Source organism: Coregonus clupeaformis, chromosome 7, assembly GCF_020615455.1.
Source record: "Coregonus clupeaformis isolate EN_2021a chromosome 7, ASM2061545v1, whole genome shotgun sequence".
NCBI classification, from domain to species: Eukaryota; Metazoa; Chordata; class Actinopteri; order Salmoniformes; family Salmonidae; genus Coregonus; species Coregonus clupeaformis.
In genome coordinates, this window is record NC_059198.1 from 45,642,275 (window position 1) to 45,669,699 (window position 27,425).

The window sequence follows — 27,425 nt, forward strand, 5'->3', positions numbered from 1 at the left end:
TAATTTAGCTCATTTGGTAGGCTCGTGTCACTGGGCAGCTCGCGGCTGTGCTTCCATTTGTAGTCTGTAATAGTTTGCAAGCCCTGCCACATCCAGTGTCGGAGCCATTGAGGTTGGACTGTGTTGTGGGGGTTTGGAAGGGATTTTGGGGATGGGGGAGGGTCTATTAGAAGTTAGTAGGGCTCTTTTTAATTTTCTCAGAAGTACTGAGTTAGGTAGGAGGATTTAGAGATGTTGTAAACCGTGATTGACCACACACTTCAGCACAGTAGGTGGCGGCATGCACCTTTAACGTTAGTTTGCGGACCGCAATTATATCACAGAAGAAGAAGCACAAGAAGAAGCAGATGCAGAAGAAGAAAAATAAAACGAAAAAGAAAAAGAAGAAGAAAGAGGAGGAGGAGGAGAAGGAGAGTGGCCGTGACCGGTCTAACGCTCCAGTACAGTAGGGGATAGTGTATGCGCCTCGCCAATACAAATGTGAAGAAGAAGAAGAAGCAGTTCAGTCCAGTCCAGGTTCGGGATGGTACTCATAAAGGAATAGTGAGTATATTATGCACGCAAATTCTATTTATAGCATTGCTTCCATCCCGACTCTTAATCATTACCACAATATATACAAATATGTGTTATTTAATGCATAGAATACATTACATTGCTAATGCAAGGAGGAATGTGAAGCAGTGATTTGGTTAGAGGTAACGTTAGCGGCTGGCTAGCTACTACCGTTAGTAGCTAACGTTAGCCACCCAGCTTCAGCTATAGCTAAGCAATGTCAATTTTTGTGTTCGATAATACTGGCTGTCTATTAGACTAACTAATGTAACTCGCAATTTTGGGACATAAATAGCTAGTTATATCACTACAATATAGCACTCCTTGAGCCGATGACAGGTTTCAGAAATGTTGAATGGTATGTGATAGCTAGCTAACGTTACTTAGTGTAGAGATATAGCAAACGTTAGCTAGCCACTGTCTCTAGCTAGCTAACGATAGCGGCTCTGCCGATTGCCAATTTCGAACCTCTCCTTGGTTGAGTTAGCTGGCTTGTTCGTAGCTAGCGGCATGCTAACGTGTGGGGTGTTTAATCTACCATAGCACGAGCTGATGTTACCATACTGCGGTCCATAGCCGAGTTTACTCAACATATCGTGGAGTTGAGTAAACTCTGCTAATGTTACCACAATAACTGCTTAGCCAATTGTATTGACATGTATGTCCCCTTTTTCTTTATCCTCCATCTTTTGGTAGCCAAGTGCTGTTGCCCTGTTCCGTTGAAGAGGTAAGAGCATGGTTTCAATATTTCGTTTAGCCATACACTGAACAAAAATATAAACGCAACTTGTGAAGTGTTGGGCCCATGTTTCATGAGCTGAAATAAAATATCCCAAAATGTTTCCATAGGCACAAAAAGTTTTTTCTCTCGCACATTTTGTGCACACATTTGTTTACATCCCTGTTAGTGAGCATTTCCACTTTGCCAAGATAATCCACCCACCTGACAGGTGTGGCATATCAATATAATATAATAATAATATGCCATTTAGCAGACGCTTTTATCCAAAGCGACTTACAGTCATGCGTGCATAAATTTTTTTTTTTTGTGTATGGGTGGTCCCGGGGATCGAACCCACTACCTTGGCGTTACAAGCGCCGTGCTCTACCAGCTGAGCTACAGAGGACCACATCAAGAAGCTGATTAAACAGTGTGATCATTACACAGGTGCACCTTGTGCTGGGGACAATAAAAATCCACTAAAATATGCAGTTTTGTCATACAACACAATGCCACAGATGTCTCAAGTTTTGATGGAGCATGCATTTGGCATGCTCTACCATAAGCCGCCTCCTATGTCATTTTAGAGAATTTGGCAGTGCATCCAACCGGCCTTACAACCACAGACCACGTGTAACCACGCCAGCCCAGGTCATTTTACATTTTAGTCATTTAGCAGACACTCTTATCCAGAGCGAGTTACAGTTAAGTGAGTGCATACATTTTCATATTGGCCCCTTGTGGGAATCGAACCCACAACCCTGGCGTTGCAAACGCCATGCTCTACCAACTGAGCTACACAGGACCTCCACATCCGGCTTCTTCACCTGCGGGATTGTCTGAGACCAGCCACCCGGATAGCTGATGAAACTGTGGGTTTGCACAACCAAAGAATGTATGCACAAACTGTCAGAAACTGTCTCAGTTTGCAAGCTCATTTGCATGCTCGTCGTCCTAGCCAGGGTCTTGACCTGACTGCAGTTTGGTTTTGTAACAGACTTCAGTGGGCAAATGCTCACATTCGATGGCCACTGGTACGCTGGAGAAGTGTGCTCTTCATGGATGAATCCTGGTTTCAACTGTACCGGGCAGATGGCATTGTGTGGACGAGTGGTTTACTAATGTCAACGTTGTGAACAGAGTGCCCCGTGGTGGTGGGGTTATGGTTACACAATTGCATTTTATTGATGGCAATTTGAATGCACAGATACCGTGAGGAGATCCTGAGGCCCATTGTCATGCCATTCATCCACCGCCATCACCTAATGTTTCAGCATGATAATGCACGGCCCAATGTCGCAAGGATCTATACACAATTCCTGGAAGCTGAAAATGTTCCAGTTCTTCAATGGCCTGCATACTCACCAGACATGTCACCCTTTGAGCATGTTTGGGATGCTCTGGATCGACGTGTACGACAGCGTGTTCCAGTTCCCGCCAATATCCAGTAACTTCGCACAGCCATTGAAGAGGAGTGGGACAACATTCCACAGGCCACAAACAGCCTGAAACTCTATGGGCTTTATTTTAACAAACCTAATGCAATGGTAAATCTAAGCGCTGGCGGTAGAGCTATAGGTTTGGGGGGGTGTGTCAGAAATATTTTTGCTATTTTCACCACCACAGTTATAGGCACAGTTGCTGGCAGTGGCGCGAAATGGCTGGGTTTTGATGACTAAACCAGTTTTGGGTGTGTTGAGGCTTGCCCCTCACTCGCCAATCAGAACGTGCTTCATTGCTAAATATGTGGTTGTTTCAAGTTGTATGTTTACGGTCTTTTATGTATTGCGTTGTCATCAACTCCAATTCGAATGTTAGTTTGTTGTAGCCTAGTTTGTTAAATAGCCTGCCCCATATTTGCAAAATATGTTGAACATGTTTGCAGTCCACATTGTTCTAATTGCATTGCTTTAATATGGACATACATTGTTAAGGCTATAGCATTTGCACTGATATAGGGGCTAGGCCTACTGTGAATTGCAGTCTGGACATGGACATGCCAAATGTAGTCAATAAGCAAGATTAAATTCACTAGGCTATTGATAAGGCCTAAAAATACTGTGTAATTCGAATCAAATTCGAATAAACTAAACGACAACGTGTTTTAAATAGGATATGTCTAAATAAATTTACAGGCACCGTAATTGCTCCCTGTGGGGGTATAATTCAGACAAGGCATCTTAGACTATGGAGGATTTTATGCACATCCAAACTTTTCACAGTAGCAGGATAAAGATCCAATATAAAGAGAAAGGGGAAATGTCCACTCACCGTTGTACTACTCGCAAATGTAATGTTTTATAAACATAATGGAACCATCTTACAGATCATATTTGCACTTTTCCACAAATAGCAGACGAAATTGCATCGCATTCAAGCCATGTAGCAGCCTACTTTATCAACAGAAACCCATGAATGGTGAATATTCGTAATACGTTTGATTGGTTTTTGTTTAATTTGATAAAAAAACAATCTGCTTTTTAAACGCAACAACAATATCAGAAGCATGATATCAGAAATCACTTATCTTATTCCATGGCATGTGTGCACACGTTGGCCTAAATGTCTTTATGCATTACATTCTCACGTCTATATACAAACTAGGCTCCTTTCAATTGTATCATTGCCTATGGGCGAGGCAGATTCTCAAAAAATCAGCTGTTGATATGGCCTTATAGGAGGTTTGAATAGTTCGGAGGAGCGCGCATGTCTTTGGTAATCGGACGAGGGGCCCTCTTTGAAAATGGGGATGGGATAGCCTACTCAAACAAGCGAAATGAAGTATGCATGTATGTGAATTTTCAATAATGAAAAAGCATGAGGGCAAAAAACTCATATTTTAAAGCACGCTCAGTAAAACTAATTTATTCATAGGCTAGTTGGCTAATGGCCAGGATAAAAAGACATCTATATGATGCTGCTAAACCAGCCTTGATTAAGGGGAGGTTAGGCTATGCTTGGTTCTTAATCAAATTAAACGAAATGGGGGGGGAAACCAATAGTTTGTTTCTAAATACGACATTCACAAGCATAAAATCCACTTTAATAATGGAACACTAGTCACTTTAATAATGTTTACATACTTCTTTACTCATCTCATATGTGTATATAATGTATTCTATTGTATTTAGTCAATGCCACTCCGACATTGCTCGTCCTAATATTTATATATTTCTTAATTCCATTCTTTTATTCTTGTGTATTGTTGTGAATTGTTAGATACTACTGCACTGTTGGAGCTAGGAACACAAGCATTTCGCTACACCCGCAATAACATCTGCTAAATATGTGTATGTGACCAATACATTTGATTTGATTCTGATCTCTCTTCAATGGGCACTCACTGTGCGTCATGGCTGGATAGGCTGAGCTTCTGCTCTCAAAATCCATGCCATCATCAACTGCATTAATGCTAAGACCGGCTTTCTGTGAGTCTTAAAACTTCCCATTAGCGCTGCATGAAATTGTCACTTGCTTGTGTTTAAGGACACACCTCAAATATTGCCACCCCTCGCATGACAGCGCAAGTGAGGTGATGTTAGACAGGTAAATGCCAGTGGTGCATTTAGGGCTGAAAAATGCTTGTGTGCCAGTTTTTACATGACGAAATTGCTAACTAATGTGCATTTGGCAGCCAAAAATAGAGCCCTAAGCGAAGGAGATGTGTCATGTGCGCTGCATGAGGCAAATGGTGGATATCAACAGATGCATATCTGGATTCCCAGTCATGTGAAATCCATAGATTAGGGCCTAATTAATTTATTTCAGTTAACTGATCTCCTTATATGAACTGTAACTCAGTAAAATCTTTGAAATTGTTGCATTTTATATTTTTGTTCAGTGTATTTCAGCATCTTCCATTGCTTTTTATAATGGAATTGTAAAGGCAACATCTACCACATCGAATACCAACTTCCATGCCGGGTCTTTTATTTCTTATGCTGTGAACTGATTAAGCTGGTGGGAGGCTGGCTACATTAGCTACACATACATACAGTGGGGAAAAAAAGTATTTAGTCAGTCACCAATTGTGCAAGTTCTCCCACTTAAAAAGATGAGAGAGGCCTGTAATTTTCATCATAGGTACACGTCAACTATGACAGACAAAATGAGGTAAAAAAATCCAGAAAATCACATTGTAGGATTTTTAATGAATTTATTTGCAAATTATGGTGGAAAATAAGTATTTGGTCAATAATAAAAGTTTCTCAATACTTTGTTATACCCTTTGTTGGCAATGACACAGGTCAAACGTTTTCTGTAAGTCTTCACAAGGTTTTCACACACTGTTGCTGGTATTTTGGCCCATTCCTCCATGCAGATCTCCTCTAGAGCAGTGATGTTTTAGGGCTGTCGCTGGGCAACACGGACTTTCAACTCCCTCCAAAGATTTTCTATGGGGTTGAGATCTGGAGACTGGCTAGGCCACTCCAGGACCTTGAAATGCTTCTTACGAAGCCACTCCTTCGTTGCCGGGTGGTGTGTTTGGGATCATTGTCATGCTGAAAGACCCAGCCACGTTTCATCTTCAATGCCCTTGCTGATGGAAGGAGGTTTTCACTCAAAATCTCACGATACATGGCCCCATTCATTCTTTCCTTTACACAGATCAGTTGTCCTGGTCCCTTTGCAGAAAAACAGCCCCAAAGCATGATGTTTCCACCCCCATGCGTCACAGTAGGTATGGTGTTCTTTGGATGCAACTCAGCATTCTTTGTCCTCCAAACACGACGAGTTGAGTTTTTACCAAAAAGTTCTATTTTGGTTTCATCTGACCATATTACATTCTCCCAATCCTCTTCTGGATCATCCAAATGCACTCTAGCAAACTTCAGACGGGCCTGGACATGTACTGGCTTAAGCAGGGGGACACGTCTGGCACTGCAGGATTTGAGTCCCTGGCGGCGTAGTGTGTTACTGATGGTAGGCTTTGTTACTTTGGTCCCAGCTCTCTGCAGGTCATTCACTAGGTCCCCCCGTGTGGTTCTGGGATTTTTGCTCACCGTTCTTGTGATCATTTTGACCCCACGGGGTGAGATCTTGCGTGGAGCCCCAGATCAAGGGAGATTATCAGTGGTCTTGTATGTCTTCCATTTCCTAATAATTGCTCCCACAGTTGATTTCTTCAAACCAAGCTGCTTACCTATTGCAGATTCAGTCTTCCCAGCCTGGTGCAGGTCTACAATTTTGTTTCTGGTGTCCTTTGACAGCTCTTTGGTCTTGGCTATAGTGGAGTTTGGAGTGTGACTGTTTGAGGTTGTGGACAGGTGTCTTTTATACTGATAACAAGTTCAAACAGGTGCCATTAATACAGGTAACGAGTGGAGGACAGAGGAGCCTCTTAAAGAAGAAGTTACAGGTCTGTGAGAGACAGAAATCTTGCTTGTTTGTAGGTGACCAAATACTTATTTTCCACCATAATTTGCAAATAAATTCATTAAAAATCCTACAATGTGATTTTCTGGGAAAAAAATTCTCAATTTGTCTGTCATAGTTGACGTGTACCTATGATGAAAATGACAGGCCTCTCTCATCTTTTTAAGTGGGAGAACTTGCACAATTGGTGGCTGACTAAATACTTTTTTTCCCCACTGTACATATGTTATATCTTCACTCATTTATAGTACCAGGTCGGCCAGCTGTTCTCTGTTGCTGAGGCTAGCAAGAATAACACTGGAGGAGGAGAGGGTATTGAAGTGCTTCGAAATGAACCATATGAAAAGGATGGAGAGAAAGGCCAGTACACGCACAAGATCTACCACATACACAGGTGAGTACATCTGGAAAAATACATCTGGTGGATCTGGCCTACACATTTGTCGTCCTTTTTTTATTTTACATGCTATGAGCCTACTTCACTATTAGCCTACATCAAAGTGTAAATAATGCTGCGAGATGCGTTCTGCTAGGGAGGTAAATACTACTCAACAGGTAGGGATTTAACACTTTTTTTTGGAAGTGTAGCAATCTGTATTAACATTTTCCTATTAGGTAAGCAAGAAAACATTAGGCTAACCTATGCATTTTTACAATCAGAGCAACAAAAATGGAGTGAAACAGTTCAGTTTTGGCATTGTACAACGATCATTTTGGATAATCTAAGCTAGCAGCGTCATTTACAAAATACATTTGTTTAGAAGTAGTTGACGTTATAGACTAGTGAATAGGGTTATTAGATACGTCTTGGAATTGGAAATGTAACATTTCAAGATGAATTAGGTTTCAATACACTTGTTGAATGGTTGTAAAGCGTACATGTGAACGTTTTCGAATAAATGTTTAAACTTGCCCACTCCCATCTCTAGCCAACATTTCACATATTGGAAGTGGAAAGTGCACATGATGAGAGTATAGTTAAGGGATATATCATTTTAAAGTGGTAACCACTTCAAACAAACTCTTAGACAGAGCCCCACCGACACTATTTATTGGAAATGACCAAGCTCTGGGATCATGGGGCACCTTCACCACTACGTGAATTCACTGTAATTTATTCAGCTTTTCTTCGCTATCGTGGTAGGCCAACACAACAAAGCACCACATGACTCTAAATGTACTTTGCCAATTCCATTTAAAATATATAGATCACAATTTCCACTGCATCATGCACATTATATACAGGTAACTGCCCAAATAAGGGAAACGCCAACATAGAGTCTTTATAGGGCATTTTGCCACCACCAGCCACCAAAGCAGATTCAATGCCCCTTGGCATAGATTCTACAAGTGTCTGGAACTCGATTGGAGGGATGCAACACCATTCCTCCAGGAGAAATTCCATCATTTTGTGTTTTGTTGGTGGTGGAAAACTGTCGCAGGCTAAGTGTTCAATTGGGTTAGGATCTGGTGACTGAGACACACACACACACACAGCCTTTAAACCCCCTATGCTCCTTTGAGACCCCTCTTTCAAAGTCACGGAGATCTCTTCTAGCCATGGTTGCCAAAATAATGGGCAACTGGGCATTTTTATACGTGACCCTAATCATGATGGGATGTTAATTGCTTAATTGACTCAGGAACCACACTGTGTGGAAGCACCTGCTTTCAATATACTTTTGTATCCCTCATTTACTCAAGTGTTTCCTTTATTTTGGCAGTTACCTTTATATCAATTGGCTTAACAATTCTATCCAACCACGTCAAGTGCCGGGCATTTGTTTACATTTTATTTAAAAAACGGTGGTCTCTACCAAGCGCCGGGTTAAAAAAGTGTAATTACACATTCACACATTTTGCCTGTCTGCTGATGGAATTTTACAGCACCTCTACCTCACACTGAATGATTGATCTCTGAATGTCAAAATGCAAATCTGTAATCAGAGAGAACTGATCAGTTCCCCCCTTTTGTAACATTTGCAGTGTATTGGACACAACCTATTATGAGTAGCTGTTTTTGTCAACTTGTAGACCTAGAAAACCACATCATAAAAGTGTGAGCTGGACTTTCCACACCTCAAACGGTGATAAACGCTGGTCCCCAATACATGCTTCGCAGTTCAAGTAAATGTTTATCCCAATACAGAACAAACAATCGTCACTGGAAAATGGCTTCAGTCAGATCAGAGGGTAGTTGAGTATGTAGAACTTTACTTTTACTATTAGCTACCATTCTATTTTTTTTGATTTCCTGATTGTTGATTCCTTCCACCTGTGTTGAAAGTATAAGAACCCTACTGGGAGGAAATGTTATGTTGAAACAATAACTCATAACTTTATGTTGTATGAATGAATCCATTCCATCCTCTCTCCCTTACAGCAAGGTACCCAGTTTCATCCAGATGTTTGCTCCAGAGGGAGCCCTGGTCTTCCACGAGAAAGCTTGGAATGCCTACCCCTATTGTCGCACCAGTGAGTGTTCAGGACTGTGTGTCTGTGAGGGGTTTGATTGAGTTTCCAGCTCAAGTTATCGCTTGAATAATATTTATAGCATCTAGTTTTCCGTGATTCTGTGGTCACCATTTTTTCTTGAAAAATTGCAGTCATCTGTAGGGTTGGGCAATGTCAACCTTTGTCCTGTCGTGATTATGTACCCATAAAACATTGTGACATAGGATGGTATCGTAATCCAAAGAATTTGTGAAAAACTATTAAAAACTGCTGTAAAAAAGTTGGGCTATAGCGTGAAATCGTATGCTACAACTGGACGAATCATGACTAAACATAATGTTTTTGAAAGCCTGGGCAGAGGCTAAGTGCAGGCAGATATGTTCTAATATTCCTTATGGTGGAGGAGCTTCAGCATGGAACATGTGTTGGAGTCCTGCACTGGTCAGTGTTTTGGAGCCGCACCTGTTCCATGCCTGCCGGCCATATCAATTCCGAGCTCCGCCCGATACCAGACATCAGGACAGATGTTTCTTCGCAACCTGACCCATAGAATTGTTCCGAGAGCTGATCTGTTACCCACCATATAACATACATTTGTTTAATTGTTTTTATGACTCCAGAGTAATAGGCATTATTATAATAATAATTATTAGGCTATTACTATTCTTCTTTCTTGCATTAATTAACTTCTCTGCCTGTCTATTCAACATTTGGATAAAAGGAAACCATGCCATGAATTTAAGAACGATATCTTTTCACAGTGTGATGCATCACTCAAATTGCTTTGAGAAAAATTGCCTTCTAATTAGCCGCCTTACCTAATGAAAGCCTATAACCGACATAACAAAACAAAATGCCTACCCTTACATTCAATATTGTTTAGATAATCAAATAGTTTAGGCTTAATTAAAACTTGAATAAACTATTCCCTGACTCAAATATAGTCTGCGAAAATAGGCTACATTTATTTAGTAGGCTACTCAAACTTTTAACAGCTGAACTGGTTTACACGTTATATGGTCTGCATATGGTCTATTGAACGAAAGCCTGAATTAATGTAATAATTTAACTTAATTATCGAAAGCAAACCTACCTGCTTGCACTTTGTGCAGGCGGTGTCCATCTACCGCGTTGTTGTGCTTCCAAACTGGGGATTTCACTCGCGCAGCACCTGTTTCCACAATGGTGTTGTAGCCTATATTCCCTTATCATAACCTTTCTTTTTATTTCTCTGATTAGGCCTATGTTAGGAATTTTCACATGAGCTAGTCTATCCAGGGAAAGTTAACTTGGCAGCGTGTCGTATTCTCACGTGGGGAGAGGGACCATTAGCTCTCCACGTGGACAAAATAGAAAGTTTTGGCACCACATAAATAAGGGACAGTTCCCAGCTCCATACACACTCAATGCGTGCGTGGCTGGTAGCCTAATGTCTGCCTTGCCGCTCACAGAAAGGAATTCGAAACACAACAAGCTCCTGGGTTTTTAAAAAGTGCATTAGAATAAGGCTGTAACGTAACATAGTGAAGGGTTCTGAATACTTTCCAAATGCACTTGTTTTTCAATCAATGAATAGGCTAAAATGCATTATTTCGCAATTGAATTTCTTTAATTTTGGGGGAGAATTGGCTGGTGCCAATTTTATTTATCGCCTTTGAAAATGTACCGGCTTACGGAAACCCTTGTAGCTATAGATGGTTGGCTACATAATTAAACAATCCATAGTAAGCTAGTGTTTTGAGGGTGGACTGACTGTATTATTTGGCCTTAAAATACTGGTTTCACGCGCAACTTTTTATCCAAGCTGGGAGAGAGCGCTAGTACGGCTCATGTCATGCAGGTTCAGGTAGGCTAGAAAGGACAGTTGTATATTTAAAAAAAAATATATTGGTTAGTATGCTGTTGTATCGCAAATGTAGTTTACAATCTGCAATGTTTGAATTTCCAACTTTAATTATTGATCAATTAATGACATTATTGCCAGCAGTCTAAATGGCAGCCTTGCGACACTGTATAGCTTTGTGAAATGTTAGGCTAAATAAACATGAGAAAGTGACGACCAAATAGGGTCTAGCAATAAACATTTGTCCACTTGCTAAAGCAAAACTATAGGCTACATGCCCTGGCACCACAAAAACCCTATCATCGATTCGATAGGCAGCCGCATAGACATGTTGCAATTTCAGCACCATGCCCGGAGATCGGTAGCCTATACTTTGTGAGTGGCTGTCTAGTTGACACATTCAATTTTTTGTATTTATGGGGGAGGGGAGAACTCCGACCTTGCGGGGGCTCCAGAGAAACTGGGTTCCGCCACTGCATTTTAGGACAAAATGTTAAGGGATTGGGGACTTGCAGAAAACTGCGGAATTTGGAAAGTGCATCACAGTTTTTTACTCTGTGGAAAACCAAACATTCTAAATATTATAGGAAATACATTATTGAGTCAGAAAAGCACCCCAAAATGTGTCAAATCCACAAGATGGTGAGGCACATAATGAAGGGGTAGATGTTTTTAACAACATGATGATACTTCAAGTAAGCTACATGTTAATGTTTATTTACAATTATCTTGTCCTGCATTTTCACATCTTGTCAGACATTGTCTGACAAAGTTGTATTATGTCTTGGACATGTTTCAGGACATCTGTTATGTAGATCCCGTTATATACCTCAATCCCAAATAAATGGGAGAGATGGGCACCATCCAATCTAACTTAATTTGTTAGAAGTACAGCAATATAGTCAGAATATGTGCACCAACTTTGGTGTATCTAGCTTTAAAAAATAACTTGTAATTGATTTATAGCTTGGACGTTTAAGTGTGGCTAATTATACTGTAGTGGTAAAGTTTTATGAGTAACTTCCTTAATGTTCTATTATCACGTACCTTCCTATTTCTTTTCTCTCTTTTTTCCCCCGTATCTACCTTGTTCATCTTGCTCTAAATCTGGGATCATGCAGTTGTGACCGTAAGTGTTATTCATTTATAATACCTTATTTCTGTTTACAGTGTGCATGTACACATTATGCAGACATTTTTACTTACTTTTCTTTTCGCAGAATGAATACATGAAGGATGACTTTTTCATTAAGATTGAGACCTGGCACAAACCAGACATGGGGACCACAGAAAATGTGAGAATTTCTCAACATATTTTTTTCAAGTAATTATTACCTTAATGCAGACTTAACACAGTATTGGGATTGGGCAATACCAAAACTAAAGATAATTCTGCCATTCAGAATTTTCTCTATATACAATGCCTTCACCAAGATATTCTACATGAATTTATGCAGAGATAATAAGACAAACTCTCTGGCATTGGCCATCTATAGCTGTGGCATTTATCAAGGTATATGTAATGTATTTCTGTCACTTTCGTTCTAATCTGTATTACACCAGTGGAATCGTATTAACAGTATAAATCCCCCTCACTTTCTCTTTGAAGCCCCATGGTCTTTCCCCAGAGGAATGGGAGGAGACTGAGGTTGTGCCAATTGACATTGCTGACCGATCACAAGTTGATGATGTGGTAAGTACCTATTAGAGACCCCCTCTTGAGAAAATTAAATATATATTTTGAAAATGTATTTTTAAATCCATAAAATGTCCTGTTGCTGATTTGTGACTTAAAACAAATTGAATCATTCCTTAATTGTTGAAAAATGACATAGTGAGGCTAGGACCACAGTCTTACCTCATCTTACCCCAAAAACGTCAAACCTATTGTTCTGTTTGTTTTTGTTGTCATGATTTTGTAAATTAACAATGTATAGCTGCAGGGATCTTCAACCTGGGATCTGCTGTCAAATTTATAAAATATTTATATTTAATATAAGTCGATCTTGTTATGAAAACCTGTCAACCCATCCACATTCAAAGCCCTTGTTCTTGTACCTGTAAATCAATCAACAGTAAAGATGAGACAAACTTAAAAGATTAGGTATCATTTAAAAATGTATGTAATTTCATTCAGGCTAAAGTGAGATGAAGAAAATCACCCAACATTCAAGAGGTGATTCCGAACTTAACAGTAAACTGTTGTTTTACATGCCTAGTTGATGGAAATGGAAACAGTGTGAGTTTGGGCAGCAAAATTAAACTGAAAAATGTCTAAATTGAACTCCAGCAGACCTGAAAAGGTGCAATATTCATGTGTCAGGGGCAATTTTTTCTTACCATTCGAGTGCATAGTGGCCAACTTGGCTGTAACCGTTGCTGTTTTTCAGTGTTATCACGACTAACCTAGAGGGCCGTCTGCTCCTCTGAAATTCCTGTCCTGGAGCTTTGTTTCAGACCTTGCTGTTGAAAGTCAAGATAGTTACACCAGCCCCCCCCACCCCCCAACCATGTACACTCAGGTCCAAAATTATTGGCACCCTTGATAAAGATGAGTAAAAAAGACTATCAAATAAATCATTATTATTTTGTACTAATACAGTTGCTCAGATAAAGAGATTTTGTTTAACAAGTAATATATATATTTTTTTAGTTAAGGGTCAAAATTATTGGCACCCCTGTTTTTAAATACCGTTAATTGCCTAACCTTGCAAGGATAACGGCACTGAGCCTTAAAAAAATAATAATGTAATTGGAGTGATCTTACACCATTCTTCCATACAAAATCTTTCCAGATCCTTGATATACTTCGTCTGTGCTTATGGATTGCCCTCTTCAATTCAAACCACAGGTTTTCAATGGGGTTCAGGGCCGGCCCCATAACTAATCAGTTGGACAGGCCTTTGATTTACGTAGGGGGGTACATTTTCTTCACTGGACCTCCTTTTTTAATGGGTTTTTAAAATGTGCTGTAAAAACGTATTACCTTTTTAATGTTGCATGAACACAACCAGTCATGATGTTTTCATCTGATTGTCAAACAAATCACTTCAAAAAGTAGGTTACCTTTGTTTTTGTTTTTTTATTAGGTTTCCCCATTAGCTGCTGCCAAGGCAGCAGCTACTCTTCCTTGGTTCCAAACACATTAAGGCAGTTACATTACATATAAAACAAAAAATAAAACAGTACATCATATAACATTATTACTCCACCAATTTTTAGGCCATACAATATAGTTCAATATTATTTATTTTATTTTTTGCTCATCTTTATCAAGGGTGCCAATACTTTTGGACCTGACTGTATATCCCCTGATCCAGGTCAGGAATTTAACCAAGGCTCAGGGCAAAAATGCCCTGTAAAATTCATGAAACATTTTCAATTACAATGACGATGGCAACAAAATGCCCCCGGAGTTGAAAATGGCAGCCATTGTGGTCAGGGAGAAATCCAAACCAGTCTAATTGGAATGAATGGCAGTAGAGGCATAGGTGATGCATTTCCTGATTTTAATTGTGGAGGAAAATAAAAGGAAGGCATGTGATGTATCAGAAATGGTGTAATAGAATTATAGTCAACCTAAAACATTGTCATATAATCATAAATACAGGTTTTAAACAAATGTTCTGTATAAATAGCCTCTAAAATATATGTAAACAGACCATACAGGTCAAAAAAAAAATTATTCTTGGAAAGCTGTGAGTTCTATTATATGATACAATAGACCAAATCAGAATGTTTGTAAACAAAGCCGTTCCGGGTTGCGAACGTAGGAAAGCTGAACTCAAGAACGCATAGGAAACCATACGGCATATTGAATTGTTTTAAGATGTTCATACCTAGGGCTATGGCGGTCATGAAATTCTGTCAGACAGTGATTGTCAAGCAAATAACTCACGGTAATTGACTTAGTTAACATAAACACATTTAGCATCTACTGGCTTCCACGCATAGCCTACAAGCCACTGATGCAGACCTTTTGGAACATCTATGTTTTAAAAAGTCTAATAAATCCATGTAATGTAGCCTACACCATCACAATAAATCCATTATATTAGACAGGTCTAAAGAAACATGATATGAAGAAAATGTAGTCTATTTCAGAAAAGTCTATACAATTGAACATAGCTGAATAAAATGGAAAGGATGTTTTTAAGCAATGAGGCTGACGCAACAGATCAGAACGTTTTGCTTAAACTGTTGAAAAACTATTAGGCTATTTCTTCAAATTATAAGCGCAGCAATGCGTGCACGGTAATAGGCTATAAGCGCGAATGTTCCAAAAAGCGGTCAATTAGTGTAAAAACACCATTCTCAAAAGTGACTGCAAATGCGATTTTGCATGTAATGCTTTTATTATGAAGGTGCATTTTTATGGTGAAAAGTATCTTCCCCAAACTTGAAACTCACGTGCTGCGTATGTATGCAACTTAGGCTGTACACCCGTTGTAAAGCGGATTAATGTGCTAAATTTTAAGAAGTTATTTGGCCACTTTAGTTGTGACGCAAACCTTATCAAAACATACAGTGCCTTCGGAAGGTATTCAGACCCCTTGACCTTTTCCATGTTTTGTTACGTTACAGCCTTTACTCAGTACTTTGTTGAAGCACCTTTGGCAGCGATTACAGCCTTGAGTCTTGGGTATGACGCTACAAGATTGGCACACCTGTATTTGGGGAGTTTTTTCCATTCTTCTCTGCAGATCCCGAGTGGCGCAGCGGTCTAAGGCACTGCATCTCAGTGCTTGAGGCGTCACTACAGACCCCCTGGATTCCAGGCTGTATCACAACCAGCCGTGATTGGGAGTCCCATAGGGTGGCGCACAATTGGCCCAGCGTCGTCCGGGTTTGGCCGGTGTAGGCCGTCATTGTAAATAAGAATTTGTTCTTAACTGACTTGCCTATTTAAATAAAGGTAAAATAAAAAAATTAAAATAAAGATCCTCTCAAGATCTGTCAGGTTGGATGGGGAGCGTCACTGCACAGCTATTTTCAGGTCTCTCCAGAGATGTTCGATCAGGTTCAATTCCTGGCTCTGGCTGAGCCACTCAAGGACATTCAGAGACTTGTCCCAAAGCCACTCCTGCGTTGTCTTGGCTGTGCTTAGGGTCGTTGTCCTGTTGGAAGGTGAACCTTCGCCCCAGTCTGAGGTCCTGAGCACTCTGGAGCAGGTTTTCATCAAGGATCTCTCTGTACTTTGCTCCGTTCATTTTTCCCTCGATCCTGACTAGTCTCCCAGTCGCTGAAAAACATTGCCACAGCATGATGTTGCCACCACCATGGTTCACCGTAGGGATGGTACCAGATTTCCTCCAGACGTGACACTTGGCATTCAGGCCAAAGAGTTAAATCTTGGTTTCACCAGACCAGGGAATCTTCTTTCTCATGGTCGGAGAGTCCTTAAGGTACCTTTTGGCAAACTCCAAGCGGTCTGTCGTGCCTTTTTACTGAGGAGTGGCTTCCATCTGGCCACTCTACCATAAAGGCCTGGAGTGCTGCAGAGATGGTTGTCCTTCTGGAAGGTTCTCCCATCTCCACAGAGGAACTCTAGAGCTCTGTCAGTGACCATCGGGTTCTTGGTCACCTCCCTGACCAAGGCCCGTCTCCCCCGATTGCTCAGTTTAGCCGGGCGGCCAGCTCTAGGAAGAGTCTTGGTGGTTCCAAACTTCTTCCATTTAAGAATGATGGAGGCCACTGTGTTCTTGGGAACCTTTAATGCTGCAGAACTTTTTTGGTACCCTTCCCCAGATCTGTGCCTCGACACAATCATGTTTTGGAGCTCTACGGACAATTCCTTCGACCTCATGGCTTGGTTTTTGCTCTGACATGCACTGTCAACTGTGGGACCTTATATAGACAGCTGTGTGCCTTTCCAAATCATGTCCAAGTAATTGAATTTACCACAGGTGGACTCCAATCAAGTTGTAGAAAGATCTCAAGGATGATCAATGGAAACCGGATGCACCTGAGCTCAATTTCGAGTCTCATAGCAAAGGGTCTGAATACTAACGTATTTCTGTTTTTTATTTTTAATACATTTGCAAACACCTGTTTTCGCTTGTTTATTTTGGGGTATTGTGTGTAGATTGATGAGAAACATTTTTAATTAAATCAATTTTACAATAAGGCTTTAACGTAACAAAATGTGGAAAAAGGGAAAGAGTGAATACTTTCCGAATGCACTCTTTAGGCCTATGGCAGGGTTCTTCAATTCCGGTCCTGGAGGGCCGAAACACTTCTGTTTTTTATTTCTACCTGGTAGTTAATTGCACTCACCTCATGTCCCAGGTCTGAATTAGCCCCTGATTAGAAGGAGAGGATGAAAAACAGAGGTGTTTCGGCCCTCCAGGACCGGAATTGAAGAACCCTGGCCTATGGGCTAGGCTACATGAGGTGTGTGACTATGATTTGATAAAGTTGCAAAAAATAGGCATGCACTTTTTCTTCCCTTACTGTACACAAGCTGGGAATCATTCACAAGTGATAATATATCATTCACAAGTGATAGGGTAATATTGTCACCCATCAGACTGTTCTTGATTTAATCTTGTCTTTACATATACTATATAATATGTGAAATTTGTTTTGATTTAGAATGGACCGTTATCATGCACCTGTCTCAACAGGGGCAGGGTGAAAAAATACTTGTCATCTATGCACTTAAATAGCGAATGGAGGACGCTTTTCCCGTGGTTCATTTTCATGCCAGTCAGGTAGGCTATACTCCTGTTGTAAAGAGAAGCAATGTGCGTAATATTAGGAAAGTTGAGAAATAAATATAGTAGGCCTAGCCTATAGAAAGGTGATGGCATTCTCACGCAATTGCATAGCCTATAAAAATGTTTTGCAACATGAGCTCATGGGCTCTCATTAAGTGTTTGATTAGATTTTCGAACAAATGTTCTATTGATTTCATAGTGATTAGAGGGACAATAGTGCTGAGTACCAGGCAGTTAGCAAGTTTGGTAGGCTACTAATGACTATCAGCAGCATCAGAGCTTGGAAAAGCCTAATTTCCATGACTAAATGGTCATGTGGAATTTGACTGCCATCATGACTCGTGAACGCCAGTGTGGCGGTAATACAGTCACCGTAACAGCCCTATTCATACCATGAATCATTTAGCTATTTGGTCTTAAATTTTAGGACGCTTTTAGGTGTCAAAAAATATGAACAAATTATTTGGGGAAAAATGAATTTGGCCCTATAGTCCATAGAAACTTTGAATAACACATTCATAAATGGCAAAAAATACAGTGAAAAAAATAATCATAAGGTTTTGAAGAGTCTGTCCTATATCTAGGATATATAAGAAAGCTCAGGAAATATTATATATTGTTTCGACACATATTTAACTCCTTATTGTTGTTTGCACTAAACTACCTCCATACTTCCATTTATTTGTATGGGTCACCTTCAGACGAGTTCCATGGGGCTTGTGGGGGCCATAGAGCAAAACGGAGAACACACGCTTCTGTCTATTTGAGCTGGTCAGTATGTGTAGGTAATCCTGTCTAACGCGGCTTTAAAAAAAATCTATTGCGTAGTAGAACTGCATAAGTGTTGCTCTCCACTTTCTGGAGGACCGAGTTTTGAAATCAGTGGAATTAGAGTATGATAGCTCAGGAGATGGAGAACACCTGTCTCCGGATTACATCTTCAAACTACAGTGGGGGAAAAAAAGTATTTAGTCAGCCACCAATTGTGCAAGCTCTCCCACTTAAAAAGATGAGAGAGGCCTGTAATTTTCATCATAGGTACACGTCAACTATGACAGACAAAATGAGATTTTTTTTTCCAGAAAATGACATTGTAGGATTTTTAATGAATTTATTTGCAAATTATGGTGGAAAATAAGTATTTGGTCAATAACAAAAGTTTCTCAATACTTTGTTATATACCCTTTCTTGGCAATGACACAGGTCAAATGTTTTCTGTAAGTCTTCACAAGGTTTTCACACACTGTTGCTGGTATTTTGGCCCATTCCTCCATGCAGATCTCCTCTAGAGTAGTGATGTTTTGGGGCTGTCGCTGGGCAACAGACTTTCAACTCCCTCCAAAGATTTTCTATGGGGTTGAGATCTGGAGACTGGCTAGGCCACTCCAGGACCTTGAAATGCTTCTTACGAAGCCACTCCTTCGTTGCCCAGGCGGTGTGTTTGGGATCATTGTCATGCTGAAAGACCCAGCCACGTTTCATCTTCAATGCCCTTGCTGATGGAAGGAGGTTTTCACTCAAAATCTCACGATACATGGCCCCATTCATTCTTTCCTTTACACGGATCAGTCGTCCTGGTCCCTTTGCAGAAAAACAGCCCCAAAGCATGATGTTTCCACCCCCATGCTTCACAGTAGGTATGGTGTTCTTTGGATGCAACTCAGCATTCTTTGTCCTCCAAACACGACGAGTTGAGTTTTTACCAAAAAGTTATATATATTTTTTTTTTGCAGATTCAGTCTTCCCAGCCTGGTGCAGGTCTACAATTTTGTTTCTGGTGTCCTTTGACAGCTCTTTGGTCTTGGCCATAGTGGAGTTTGGAGTGTGACTGTTTGAGGTTGTGGACAGGTGTCTTTTATACTGATAACAAGTTCAAACAGGTGCCATTAATACAGGTAATGAGTGGAGGACAGAGGAGCATCTTAAAGAAGAAGTTACAGGTCTGTGAGAGCCAGAAATCTTGCTTGTTTGTAGGTGACCAAATACTTATTTTCCACCATAATTTGCAAATACATTCATTAAAACTCCTACAATGTGATTTTCTGGATTTTTTTCCTTCAATTTGTCTGTCATAGTTGACGTGTACCTATGATGAAAATTACAGGCCTCTCTCATCTTTTTAAGTGGGAGAACTTGCACAATTGGTGGCTGACTAAATACTTTTTTTCCCCACTGTAAGTGCAACCATGGCATCCGTGACAGAGAGGGAGAAGCGTCCAGCCATGTATACGGGTAAGATAGTCTAGCTAGCTACATTTTCAGATATTACACATTTCTAATTTAGTCAAAGTCGTTTTCATTTCAAGTTAAAGTGTACTGTTAGCTAGCTAGCTAACATTACGCGTATGATCTGTGGAGTAATAATATTTGTATCTCAGAGCCATTTGCTTTGCTAGTTATAGCCTAATGTTAGCTAGCTAACATTGAACCTGCTTGGTTAGCTACCTGCAGATTCATGCAGGGTAGTAGCGTCATGAGTTGGGATTATGGTTCAGTGTTTAGCTAGCTAGCTAGCTACATATCTTAACAAAAGACTCCACTATGCAAGTATCCATTTCAATAGAATGTTCATGATGTCACTGCGACACGACAGCTGTTGATAGCCAGAGCGAATTTACCAGCTTTGTCTATCTACTCCGATTTAGAGCACTCTCGTCTGAGTGTGCCAGAGCGCAGAATAACCGACAAATTTACAAACGCTCAACACCCATTGAATATGGCCGGTGTCAGTAAACGTTGGCAAAAAAGTGTAATTAAATTGTTGCCAGCAGCACAGTTGCAGTCACCAACGCTCTGGATAACATAAAAACAGCCTAACCAGCTCTGCTAGGGCGAGTAAAATGGTCAGAGTTCTCTCATTTGTGTCTGGAAGTAGCTAGCCAACGTTAGCCAGTTAGCTTGGGTGCTTGACTGCTGCTGTTAGGACAGAACGCTCAGATCAACCCTTAAAGAGATGGGTGGGGCTAAAGCTTAAGAGGGTGTGAACGATGCTGAATGGGTGTAGACAAAGAGGAGCTCTCCGGTAGGTACCAAAACATTCAAAGTTTATAAACTTTCAAAGCAGAATTACTTTCCCATTGTTCCTCAACTGTAGTGTATGATATACCATTTTCTAGCTCTGAGTCTGTACTTTTATCCCAAAATAATAATAGTAAAATTTTTGCTACATAAGACCGAATCAAGACGGTCGGTCACAAATATCTTATCACAGCACTGGCAAACCATGGTTGACTAACTCCCTGACCAAAATTGTTGACTTTTTATAACATTTAAGAAGGTTCATGTCCATTCTAGTAGTCTTAATTCCTAATTCTATGAATACTGTAGTCTGTATGTAAAATGTATACATATTAAATACATTTTCTCTGTTCTCATATGTAGGACTATAAGCCAGAGGAAGACCCAGCCATCTTCCAGTCCGAGAAAACTGGAAGAGGACCCCTGGGACCAGGATGGAAGGCATGTCTGAAATCACACTTGTTCTGTTAAAATCTATGGTCCAATATGGTAAATTATATGTATCATAAAGGCAGCGTGACATTTTCAAAGGAAAATAAGCATATTTGTTTCCCCAATCTAGCTTTGAATAGAAAAGTGATTCACATGTTAAACCTGGGTATCCTTTGCCCCTCTCATTCCTCCCCATGTTTGTGTCTATTCACTCTCTCTTTTACTGTGTAGAAGGAGCTCCACAACAGTAACTGTCCCTATATGACTGCCTATAAGCTTGTAACGGTGCATTTCCGCTGGTGGGGGCTGCAGGGACGAGTGGAGAACTTTATTCACAAGGTAAGAGCTCAGAAGAGCTAAGATCATCATTACATTCACTAGACTTGTTGCTGCGCCGTCTTCACAGGTCCCCAGATTTTTAACTTTTCTATTGACATTACAACCTTTTCTTACCTTTGGATGTGGCTTGGCAACGCGAGATTCTTGCTGCACAGCTCAAATTTAGCATGCATTAAACAAACTATTCAACTTTGCCAACAACTGTTAATGTAGAACATTTTACACTGTTGAATAATGCAACTAAGCCATATTTCACTCGTCAATAATGCAACAATTCACAAGTAGGTGCAGACAACTAAAGGGTTTATTTTCTCATCCGTAAACTCAATTACAAAACAATAGCACATATCAGCTACTGCTAGCTAGCTAACAATATGTCGTGACAATACTTACTTTAATGTATGACTGTTATTTATCGAATCACCTAACTGTTTAATTGTCACTCGATTAAATTAATCATGTAACAATTAACTCATTAGGAATTTGGGGCACCGGAAGTTGTTTAACGAGTTACCATCTCCCAAATTAAACTCTTAGAAGATATGTTATATATCGATAACAGTCACTTAGCAAATAATTACCTCTTATCAGTCTCATTCTGAACGTTGCATAATCCTTGAACCTGCAAGAACCCTAACCTTATTGATGAATAAGCAATACACAAATTGGCTTAATTATTTATTTACTAACTAACTAAATAATAACACAATACAAACACACAGGTTATTGATTACTAACGTAATACAATGAAAACAGGTCCCTAGTCGACTGGACTAACAATTGCATGACTGCTTTGGTAGAAGGAGGGTCAGAGTGGAAGGGAGAGACAGAGATTCAAACTATCGTGGTTCCTTTGGAGACTATGCTCACAGTAATCATAATACTTATGCACCCTAATAACGCTAATTCAGATTAGAAATGCAACATATATTTACGTGTAGCTGTCCTCGATAGTTGAGTTGATGATGTAGGACTCTGGTTTGCCCACCAGAGATCCCAATGTCCTTGGTAGAGTTTCTGGTCGTAGTGCTGGTTAGATGGATACTTCAGATGTACCAGCGATTTTCTGAGAGGGATTGTCCTGAATGTTCTCTAGAGGACTATACATGCCAGCTGCAGACTGAAATGATAAGGTCTAGTGCATTGTCTTCTTCACTTCGTGTAGAGTTTCAGAGTTTCTCCATTTCAACCGTGTGGACTAACGTCTCACGTTTTCTGGTCTTTCTGGTCTTGTAGATATTCAACCATTTGCAACGTTTGGCTCACACTTCACGTCTGTTGGTCTTCCTTTGGTAATGGAGTTGTAGTTTTAAACCATTTTGTAACGTGTAGTTCATGCGTCTTGGTCTGTAGAGTTTCAACCATTTACAACGTTTAGCTCACGCTTCACGTCTGCTGGTCTAACGGTTGATTTGTTTTTCAAGGCTTTTTATGCACTCTGGGTAGAAGGGGCGTTCCATCATGTTTACACAATCTCTAATGTCACTCGGGGCGTGGCTAGTCACTGTGCATAGTTTATATGAAAAACTATTATCTAATTAGAAGACTAAAATGACATTCCTATCTTCACCAAAATACTATAATACTTAATCATATATTTTATACAACATTTAGATGTAAACTTGATAGAATATGTACACTTTCCGAGTTACAGTTATTACTTGATACCATCCTTAATGACATCACAAAATAATAAACAATATGACATGATTATTCTTCATTATCCACTTTTGGATGTTGGAGTCTTGGCGGGAAGATTTCCTTTGTCTCACAGGGAAATTATTTCTTCCCATACTAGAGACCAAAAAGAGTCATTTTCTGCAAACTATTTATGACCGGCTGAAGTCATAAAACTGGCCCCCAGGAAAGGGGGTGTTCAAACCTTTGCCTAGCAGGAATGTTTGATCCTCAACCCATGAGGGCAAGTCATGACAAACATATGCTTCATTAAGTAGGATTAGCCTAGTACAGTAACGTTATCATAGTTTTAGTTTTATTACACATTACTAGGTAGCAAGCTAAAGAAAATAATTTCTGCATCCTCCTCACATCATAGATTATTAGCTAACCACAGTCTCTTTTGAAGATGAGGGGGGTGAAATATACTTCTCCCATGGGCAAAGAAACTCAAAAGGGTTGATGATATTAATTACCACTAATTTTGATCCGAATGTGCAAATTGTCCAAACATCCGCAAGGTAGATGGATAATTTTAAACATGTTATTGGACCATAAACAGATATGGCTCATTAACCTTTACGGACCAAATAATGATGATCCACGCTTCTTTGAAAATATATGATATTGATAATAAATTATCAACCCTGCAAGCAATACAATACTATTTTATTTGGTGGGAGATTATAATACTGTTTTAAATAGCTCAGTGACCGTAAAGGAAATCACACTACAAACTATCACCCTCACGCGCTTAAGGAAATAATGAATGTCATGGATACATTAGAACTAGTGGATATATAGGGGCTTAAATATCCTGATCAAGTGAGATATACAGTTGAAGTCGGAAGTTTACATATGCCTTAGCCAAATACATTTAAACTCAGTTTTTCACAATTCCTGACATTTTAATACTAGTAAAAATTCTGTCTTAGGTCAGTTAGCATCACCACTTTATTTTAAGAATGTGAAATGTCAAAATAATAGTAGAGTGATTTTATTTCAGCTTTTATTTCTTTAATCACATTACCAGTGGGTCAGAAGTTTACATATTCAATTAGTATTTGCTAGCATTGCCTTTAAATTGTTTAACTTGGGTCAAACATTTCGGGTAGCCTTCCACAAGCTTCCAACAATAAAGTTGGGTGAATTGTGGCCCATTCCTCCTGACAGAGCTGGTGTAACTGAGTCAGATTTGTAGACCTTCTTGCTCTCACACGCTTTTTCAGTTCTGCCTACACATTTTCAATAGGATTGAGGTCAGGGCTTTGTGATGGCCACTCCAATACCTTGACATTGTTGGCTTTAAGCCATTTTGCCACAACTTTGGAAGTATGCTTGGGGTCATTGTCCATATGGAAGATGCATTTGCGACCAAGCTTTAACTTCCTGACTGATGTCTTGAGATGATGCTTCAATATATCCACATCATTTTCCTTCCTCATGATGCCATCTATTTTGTGAAGTGCACCAGTCCCTCCTGCAGCAAAGCACCCCCACAGCATGATGCTGCCACCCCCGTGCTTCACGGTCGGTATGGTGTTCTTTGACTTGCAAGACTCCACTTTTTCCTCCAAACATAACGATGGTCATTATGGCCAAACAGTTCTATTTTTGTTTCATCAGACCAGAGGACAGTTCTCCAAAAAGTACGATCTTTGTCCCCATGTGCAGTTGCAAAAATGTAGTCTGGCTTTTTTATGGCGGTTTTGGAGCAGTGGCTTCTTCCTTGCTGAGCGGCCTTTCAGGTTATGTCGATATAGGACTCGTTTTACTGTGGATATACAGTGGGGAGAACAAGTATTTGATACACTGCCGATTTTGCAGGTTTTCCTACTTACAAAGCATGTAGAGGTCTGTAATTTTTATCATAGGTACACTTCTACTGTGAGAAACGGAATCTAAAACAAAAATCCAGAAAATCACATTGTATGATTTTTAAGTAATTAATTTGCATATTATTGCATGACATAAGTATTTGATCACCTACCAACCAGTAAGAATTCCGGCTCTCACAGACCTGTTAGTTTTTCTTTAAGAAGCCCTCCTGTTCTCCACTCATTACCTGTATTAACTGCACCTGTTTGAACTCATTACCTGCATAAAAGACACCTGTCCACACACTCAATCAAACAGACTCCAACCTCTCCACAATGGCCAAGACCAGAGAGCTGTGTAAGGACATCAGGGATAAAATTGTAGACCTGCACAAGGCTGGGATGGGCTACAGGACAATAGGCAAGCAGCTTGGTGAGAAGGCAAAAACTGTTGGCGCAATTATTAGAATATGGAAGAAGTTCAAGATGACGGTCAATCACCCTCGGTCTGGGGCTCCATGCAAGATCTCACCTCGTGGGGCATCAATGATCATGAGGAAGGTGAGGGATCAGCCCAGAACTACACGGCAGGACCTGGTCAATGACCTGAAGAGAGCTGGGACCACAGTCTCAAAGAAAACCATTAGTAACACACTACGCCATCATGGATTAAAATCCTGCAGCGCACGCAAGGTCCCCCTGCTCAAGCCAGCGCATGTCCAGGCCTGTCTGAAGTTTGCCAATGACCATCTGGATGATCCAGAGGAGGAATGGGAGAAGTTCATGTGGTCTGATGAGACAAAAATATAGCTTTTTGGTCTAAACTCCACTCGCCGTGTTAGGAAGAAAAAGAAGGATGAGTACAACCCCAAGAACACATCCCAACCATGAAGCATAGAGGTGGAAACATAATTCTTTGGGGATGCTTTTCTGCAAAGGGGACAGGACAACTGCACCGTATTGAGGGGAGGATGGATGGGGCCATGTATCGTGAGATCTTGGCCAACAACCTCCTTCCCTCAGTAAGAGCATTGAAGATGGGTCGTGGCTGGGTCTTCCAGCATGACAACGACCCGAAACACACAGCCAGGGCAACTAAGGAGTGGCTCCGTAAGAAGCATCTCAAGGTACTGGAGTGGCCTAGCCAGTCTCCAGACCTGAACCCAATAGAACATCTTTGGAGGGAGCTGAAAGTCTGTCTTGCCCAGCGACAGCCCCCAAACCTGAAGGATCTGGAGAAGGTCTGTATGGAGGAGTGGGCCAAAATCCCTGCTGCAGTGTGTGCAAACCTGGTCAAGACCTACAGGAAACGTATTATCTCTGTAATTGCAAACAAAGGTTTCTGTACCAAATATTAAGTTCTGCTTTTCTGATGTATCAAATACTTATGTCATGCAATAAAATGCAAATTAATTACTTAAAAATCATACAATGTGATTTTCTGGATTTTTGTTTTAGATTCCGTCTCTCACAGTTGAAGTGTACCTATGATAAAAATTACAGACCTCTACATGCTTTGTAAGTAGGAAAACCTGCAAAATCGGCATTGTATCAAATACTTGTTCTCCTCCATACAGACCTTGGACACACTCCTCCATACAGACCTTCTCCAGATCCTTTAGGTTTCTGGGCTGTCGCTGGGCAATATGGACTTTCAGCTCCCTCCAAAGATTTTCTATTGGGTTCAGGTCTGGAGACTGGCTAGGCCACTCCAGGATCTTGAGATGCTTCTTACGGAGCCACTCCTTAGTTGCCCTGGCTGTGTGTTTCGGGTCGTTGTCATGCTGGAAGACCCAGCCACGACCCATCTTCAATGCTCTTACTGAGGGAAGGAGGTTGTTGGCCAAGATCTCGTGATACATGGCCCCATCCATCCTCCCCTCAATACGGTGCAGTCGTCCTGTCCCCTTTGCAGAAAAGCATCCCCAAAGAATGATGTTTCCACCTCCATGCTTCACGGTTGGGATGGTGTTCTTGGGGTTGTACTCATCCTTCTTCCTCCAAACACGACGAGTGGAGTTTAGACCAAAAAGCTCTATTTTTGTCTCATCAGATCACATGACCTTCTCCCATTCCTCCTCTGGATCATCCAGATGGTCATTGGCAAACTTCAGACGGGCCTGGACATGCGCTGTCTTGAGCCGGAGGACCTTGAGTGCGCTGCAGGATTTTAATCCATAACGGCGTAGTGTGTTACTAATGGTTTCATTTGAGACTGTGGTCCCAGCTCTCTTCAGGTCATTGACCAGGTCCTGCCGTGTAGTTCTGGGCTGATCCCTCACCTTCCTTATGATCATTGATGCCCCATGAGGTGAGATCTTGCATGGAGCCCCAGACCGAGGGTGATTGACCGTCATCTTGAACTTCTTCCATTTTCTAATAATTGCGCCAACAGTTGTTGCCTTCTCACCAAGCTGCTTGCCTATTGTCCGGTAGCCCATCCCAGCCTTGTGGAGGTCTACAATTTTATCCCT

The 27,425-nt window shown here is 40.6% G+C and overlaps 1 protein-coding gene across 2 annotated transcripts in view; it reads left to right on the plus strand.

Annotated features, from left to right (window-relative positions):
• Positions 1 to 374: 374 nt before the first annotated feature.
• The window catches only part of LOC121569801 (phosphatidylinositol transfer protein beta isoform), a 57,053-nt gene continuing 30,002 nt past the window's right edge, over positions 375 to 27,425 (plus strand). Inside the window, exons 1-9 of one of the 2 annotated variants that reach the window (XM_041881007.1) lie at positions 375 to 543; positions 1,252 to 1,282; positions 6,901 to 7,046; positions 9,036 to 9,127; positions 12,071 to 12,078; positions 12,170 to 12,244; positions 12,559 to 12,642; positions 21,050 to 21,127; positions 21,350 to 21,457. In XM_041881007.1, coding sequence (XP_041736941.1) covers positions 524 to 543; positions 1,252 to 1,282; positions 6,901 to 7,046; positions 9,036 to 9,127; positions 12,071 to 12,078; positions 12,170 to 12,244; positions 12,559 to 12,642; positions 21,050 to 21,127; positions 21,350 to 21,457 — 642 coding nt within the window. In that variant the 5' untranslated portion in view covers positions 375 to 523. The remainder of the gene's footprint in view (positions 544 to 1,251; positions 1,283 to 6,900; positions 7,047 to 9,035; positions 9,128 to 12,070; positions 12,079 to 12,169; positions 12,245 to 12,558; positions 12,643 to 21,049; positions 21,128 to 21,349; positions 21,458 to 27,425) is intronic. The other variant, XM_041881006.2, reaches the window with a different exon arrangement.